Source organism: Chrysochloris asiatica, unplaced genomic scaffold, assembly GCF_000296735.1.
Source record: "Chrysochloris asiatica unplaced genomic scaffold, ChrAsi1.0 scaffold00131, whole genome shotgun sequence".
NCBI lineage: Eukaryota > Metazoa > Chordata > Mammalia > Afrosoricida > Chrysochloridae > Chrysochloris > Chrysochloris asiatica.
This window is the reverse complement of record NW_006408649.1, coordinates 9,777,318-9,783,453: the sequence shown is the minus strand read 5'-3', so window position 1 is coordinate 9,783,453 and position 6,136 is coordinate 9,777,318. Positions and strand designations below refer to the sequence as shown.

The 6,136-nt window shown below is 41.4% G+C and overlaps 1 protein-coding gene across 3 annotated transcripts; it reads left to right on the top strand.

Annotated features, from left to right (window-relative positions):
- Nucleotides 1–6,069, top strand: RRM2 (ribonucleotide reductase M2). Of its 3 annotated transcripts, XM_006869467.1 has the most exons (10): nucleotides 1–96; nucleotides 378–443; nucleotides 1,268–1,411; nucleotides 1,505–1,621; nucleotides 2,197–2,330; nucleotides 4,630–4,724; nucleotides 4,828–4,961; nucleotides 5,485–5,589; nucleotides 5,678–5,791; nucleotides 5,874–6,026. In XM_006869467.1, the coding sequence occupies exons 1-10, from the start codon at nucleotides 1–3 to the stop codon at nucleotides 6,024–6,026; spliced, it is 1,158 nt and encodes a 385-aa protein (XP_006869529.1). The 3 variants fall into 3 exon arrangements, with proteins under 3 accessions (XP_006869529.1, XP_006869530.1, XP_006869531.1); XM_006869468.1 differs by lacking the exon at nucleotides 1,268–1,411; XM_006869469.1 differs by lacking the exon at nucleotides 1–96 and having other exon boundaries at nucleotides 408–454; nucleotides 5,874–6,069.
- Nucleotides 6,070–6,136: the final 67 nt, after the last annotated feature.

Below are 6,136 nucleotides of genomic sequence, written 5' to 3'. Positions count from 1 at the left end.
ATGCTTTCAGTCCGCGTCCCGCTCGGCACCATTGACCACCAGCAGCTTCAGCTTTCTCCCATGAAAGGGCTTAGCCTGGCAGACAAGGAGAATACGGTGAGCCTACCTGTGTAGGGAGCCCTGGCGATGAAAGCCCAGCAGTTTGAACCTACCAGCCTCCCTGAGGGAGAAAGATGTGGCAGTCGGCTTCCATAAAGGTTACAGCCTTGGAAACCCTGTGGGGCAGTTCTACTCTGTTCTAAAGGGTCGCTATGACCTGACTCTACGGCAATGGGTTTGATGGGTGCTTTTTAGGAGCGGGTGGTTGCCTGCCTGTAAAGACGGGTGGTGGGCAGGGAGGAGACCCCCACTCAGCTCAGCGCGTGTTTTCCCTGCAGCCTCCATCCCTCAGCAGTACTCGTGTTCTGGCGAGCAAGGCCGCGAGGAAGATCTTCCAGGAGTCGGTAAGTAGCCGGCCTTAGGGGAGGGCTGAGGGGTCAAAAGTACTGAGGCCGCTTGCGCAGAGAAACCCTGAGGTAGGGGGCAGCCTTGAGGTGACTGATCTTGGCGCCAAAGCCTCTCTCATTGTGTCTTCAGTGTTTTCCCGCTTGCCCTACTACTCCACCTCTTCTTCTCCCCACCCCTGCCCCCTTTCCCGCCAAAGTGCCCCTCCCTGTAATTGCCTATTCTGTACCTGTATATGTATAATTAAGGAGCTCTGGTAGCCTAGTGGTTACGAATCGGGCTGCGAACCTTAAGTTCAGCAGTTCGAAACCAACAGCTGTTCCGTGGGAGAAAGATGAGGTTTTCTGCTTCGGTAAAGATTTACAGCCTCAGAAACCCTGTGCAGGGTTGCTATGGGTCGGAACCGGCCCCACGGCACATCACCACCCTATGTATGTTGTTAAGTGCCATTGAGTCGGTTCTGACCCATAGTGACCCTGTTTCCAAAAAACAGCTGGTGAGCTTGAACTGCCGACCTTGCAGTTCAAGCGGCTTTGCAGTCTGGCGCATTAACCTACAGCTCCAAGTATACTTCCTACATATTTTTATATGTGCTCATTTTACATGGTACAAAATGCACACATGACATTATGAACTATTTACATGTTATTTAGCAACATACTTCACATACTACTTTATTTTACTTAATAAATAACATGTATTTAGTGCCCTTGCAGTTGAACTCTGTGAAATTGCCAATAATTTCGTGTCTCACCCATAAAAATGGTGGTTTCATATGGTTCAGTGTAAATTTAGCCAACATTGATGTTGCTTTCTCCTATAGGACACAAACGTTCCTGCCTCCACCGTAGAGGATGAACCATTGCTGAGAGAAAATCCTCGGCGCTTTGTTGTCTTTCCTATTGAATACCATGATATTTGGCAGATGTACAAGAAAGCTGAGGCTTCCTTTTGGACCGCGGAGGAGGTAATTTAGGAAGAGTTGTATGAAGGTGTTTAGGTGTCCTGTATGTTTGAATCGCTTCCCTTTATGCTAATATTATGAACTTTTCAACTTTAGGTGGATCTTTCTAAGGACATTCAGCACTGGGAAGCCCTGAAGCCTGAGGAGAGATACTTCATATCACATGTACTGGCGTTCTTTGCAGCAAGTGATGGCATAGTGAATGAAAACTTGGTGAGTTTCCAGAAAAAGTCTTTTTCTTTTTTTTATTAGTTCACTTAAAGATATAATATAGAAATAACTGGTTTTCTTCAAGTTATCATTTTTTTAAACCGAATGTGTGTGTGAGAAACTTCCTTTTTGTTACCTGGCATTTCCCATTTAATAAAGTGTTTTGCAGTTGTTTTTTCGTTATGCTATTTTATAGAGAGGCTCAAAAACAGTTAATTTGTAGTAATGAGTGTTAGTCCTTGTTGCTGTCACATTTGCTCTCTCCTTTTTGTGGCTTTAATGTTCTAGTAATGTGGATGCATATATTCTCTATTGTAAATAACTGGATTCTTATAATGAATTCTCAACTCCAAACTCAACTGCCATCAAGTCGGTTCTGACTCATAGTGACTTCGTATAGGGTATCTCAAGGAATGGCTGGTGGGGTTGAACTGCTGATCTTGTGGTTAGCAGTTCATTGTTTATCCTGCAGTGCCACACCAGGACTCCTAATAATCTTATAAAGCAAGTGTGATGTGACCATATCTGTCCATTGAGTACCTGGCTGCTCAGGATTAATTTTGATATTTCACCACTAGGTGGAGCGATTTAGCCAAGAAGTTCAAATTACAGAAGCCCGCTGTTTCTATGGCTTCCAAATTGCCATGGAAAACATACATTCTGAAATGTATAGTCTCCTTATTGACACTTACATTAAAGATTCTAAGGAAAGGTGAGTATTTGTTGTTGTTAATTGCTGTTAGTCAATTGTGACACATAGCTATCCTATATAGTGTTTGCAAAGAGCAGCTGTTGGGTTTGAACCACCAACCTTGCTGTTAGGGATCCACTCTATCCTACAGCACTACACCAGAACTCTTAAGATGTTTGGTGATAGTGTGCCATGGAGTTGGTTCTGACTCATAATGACCCTGCATAAGGTTTCCGAGGCTATAAATCTTAACAGGAGAAGAAAGCCTCAACTTTCTCCCAAGGAACTACTGGTAGTTTCTAACTGTTGACTGTAAGATTAGCAGCCTGACTGGTAACCACTACACTACCAGAGCTCTTTCCTATGATGTTTAAGAGTTGGTAATTGTTACATATAAACCCCCTCCCCCACCCCCCCAAAAAAAAAGAAAACAAACAAACCCTATTTCTACTGATGATAACCCTATGTGTTACAATGTCAAATGATTTCATGGAGTTTTCTTGGCTGTAATCTATGGCAGTACGTCTCCAGGTCTTTCTCCTGTAGCATCACTGGGATGGGTTTAACCTGTCTGCCTTCAGCTTAGCAGTCAATAGCAAATCACTTAGATGACCCAGAAACCATTCTGCATTCAGATAGTATAAGAAAATAAATTACTAGGCAGACCGAAAAATAGATTTAAATGCACTCTATTAGCCAGCCACTTAAAAATTATTAGATGTTCCAGTTTTAGAATTAGAAGTATACTGTAGGATGTCCAATCCCATGCCTTATTTTTTGGGAAAATAAATCCTTCAAGGTTGCATGTGAAGTAAAACCTAGGTCTGATCATCTTTATTCATATAGCAGATGTATTGAGAACTTACAGTGTGAGGCTGGAGCCGGGCAGAGTAGGGGAGGATACAAAATAGAACATAACCTGTGTCATCAGGAAGTTTGCAATATATTTTTTTTAAAACTCACTGCCATAGAGTTGATTCCCACTCCACAACCCTATATGGGGCTTTGTAGACTGTAATCTTTCTTTATGGAAGCAAGCAATCTCTCTCCCATGGAACAGCTGATGGGTTTGAAGCACTGAATTGAGGTTAGCAGTCCAATACTTATCAGGACTCCTTTTGCAATATAGTACAAGGGGTAAACAAAACACTTGAAGGTGTGTGTGGTGTGCCGTGGAGTTGATTTCAACTCTTAGCGACCCTGCATAGGGTTTCCAAGGCTGTAAATCTTTATAGAATTAGAAAGCCTCATCGTTCTCCCACAGAACAGCTGGTAGTTTCGAACAGCTGGCATTGAGGTTAGCAGCCTGACTCATAACCAATACCAGAGCTCCTTATCTAAGTATGCTGAATACATACTACACAACAGCAGTAGTGAACCGTGAGATTAATGTAAGCCAGCCAGTTGTTTAGTGCCGTCAGTTCTATTCTGATCCATAGTCATCCTACGTACAGCAGAACAAAACACTGCCTTGCCTCTATCCTGCTGGAGCCCATTGTTGGAACCAATGTCAATTCATCTTGAAGGTCTTTCTCTTTCCTCTGACCCTCTGCTGAGCATAATGTTCTCGAAGGACTGGTCCTTGTTAACATGTGGGATAGAGTCACTGTCCTTGCTTCTAAGAAGTTTGGTTTAAAATCTTAGACTTTATTTTGGGGATAGCAGAGAAAATAAGGTAGGCTAGGACCAATTTTAGATTTGGGTGAGTCATTCTAGAGGAGGAAATTAGAAATGTGCTGTTATATGGTCTAAATAACAAAAGATTTGCTTTACAATAAAATCAGGAGCCTTGTTTGAATTGCAAGTTGTGATTCTGTGGGAAATTTGTAGACTACTTAGAAGAATGTGAATAGTAATGAATGGTACCTGAAAGATGGACAGGGAACTCTTTGAGGAGAAAGGGTTTTGAATACTTTTTGCATTCAGAAATGGAAGAAGGATGAGATTGGAATGAAGGTATGATTATGAGTAAAGAACCTGAAGGGTGTAGGATCAGGCAAGCCTGATACAAGCAAAGTAAAGGTGGGCACACATTTCTGAAATAGATGAAGACCTGAGATGGATAGATGGTATTTTATGATTTTGACTTCAGAAAACAAGGTCATGTAGGAAGGAACAGGCTGGGAAATCTAGCCTCCATATAATGGGCCCTGCAGTGAGTGAAGGAAGGGTAGGTAAGGAAGACCAGTTAAGAGCAAATTCTTCCTTTGGGAAAAGAATTGGCAAACATTTGAATTTGACCTCGGATCTGTTGCTCTTGTCTAGAAGTTTATAATTGAGGTTTTTTTCTATAATTGCTGATGCTATACATACTTTGTAGGGAATTTCTCTTTAATGCCATTGAAACGATGCCTTGTGTAAAGAAGAAGGCAGATTGGGCCTTGCGCTGGATTGGGGACAAAGAAGCTACCTATGGTAAGGAGACCTTTGGCTCTACTTAAAACTTCCTTTTATAAGTATTGTTATGGCTTGTTGGCCCTCCCTAGAACAGGAATACTCACTTGAAATATTTTATTAGGGGAGCGTGTTGTAGCCTTTGCAGCAGTGGAAGGAATCTTCTTTTCTGGTTCTTTTGCATCAATATTCTGGCTCAAGAAGCGAGGACTAATGCCTGGTCTGACATTTTCTAATGAACTTATTAGCAGAGATGAGGTGAGTGTAATTTTTGATTATTGATTTTTGTCTGTTATTCTTTGTGGTCCTACTACATCTAAATTGTTAAGTGCTTTCAAGTTAGTTCTGACTCATAAGTTACCCTGTATAGGGTTTCCAAGGAGCAGTTGGTGGATTTGAACTTGTAGTTCAAAGTAACCTTGTGGCCGAGTATTTATCCTACAGCGCCACACCAGGCAGGACTACTTTGGACAGTGGACTTCTCCCTAGGATTTCTGAGATTAATTCTTTATGGGAGCAGATAGTTTCATCTTTCTCCCATGGAGCAGCTGATGGGTTTGAACTACTGACCTTTTGGTTAGCCCAACACACAACCCAATATACCACCCAGGGCTCCTTAAGCAGATTAGAGATGTAATTAATGTTTCTTTGACAATTTAAATGCTCTTCATACAACCAAGTAAGCTGTGTAAGGAGCGTATACAAAGGATAAAGCAATTTCTTATTGCAAGTTAATGGCAGTTCTTTGGCTTGATCATGATCTGAAACTTTTTTCTTCTAGGGTTTGCACTGTGACTTTGCCTGTCTAATGTTCAAACACCTGCTACACAAACCTTCGGAGCAGAGAGTAAAAGAAATAATTATTAATGCTGTTAGGATAGAACAGGTGGGTAATGTGTTTAGGTCCTCCTCATGCTTATTAGAAGACAAATGTACACTTCACTTCTATTCAGTAGCTTTATTTTTGTCCATAGGAGTTTCTTACTGAGGCCTTGCCTGTGAAGCTTATCGGAATGAATTGCACTTTAATGAAGCAGTACATTGAATTTGTGGCAGACAGACTAATGCTGGAACTGGGTTTTAATAAGGTAAAGTATTCTTTATGGCCCCTGTAGTTCTTTTGAAACTACTTGATGTCCTGTATTTATATTTTGATGTGAACATTTTTAGGTTTTCAAAGTAGAAAATCCATTTGACTTCATGGAGAATATTTCACTGGAAGGGAAGACTAACTTCTTTGAGAAGAGAGTAGGCGAATATCAGAGGATGGGAGTGATGTCAAGTCCTACAGAGAATTCTTTTACCTTGGATGCTGACTTCTAAATGAACTCTGAAGATGTGCTCTTATTTTGCTGATTTTTTTTTTTTTCTATTTTTGTCTTCTCATCCCACCCCTCAACCAACCCCCCACCCCAAAATCAGCAACTTTAAAA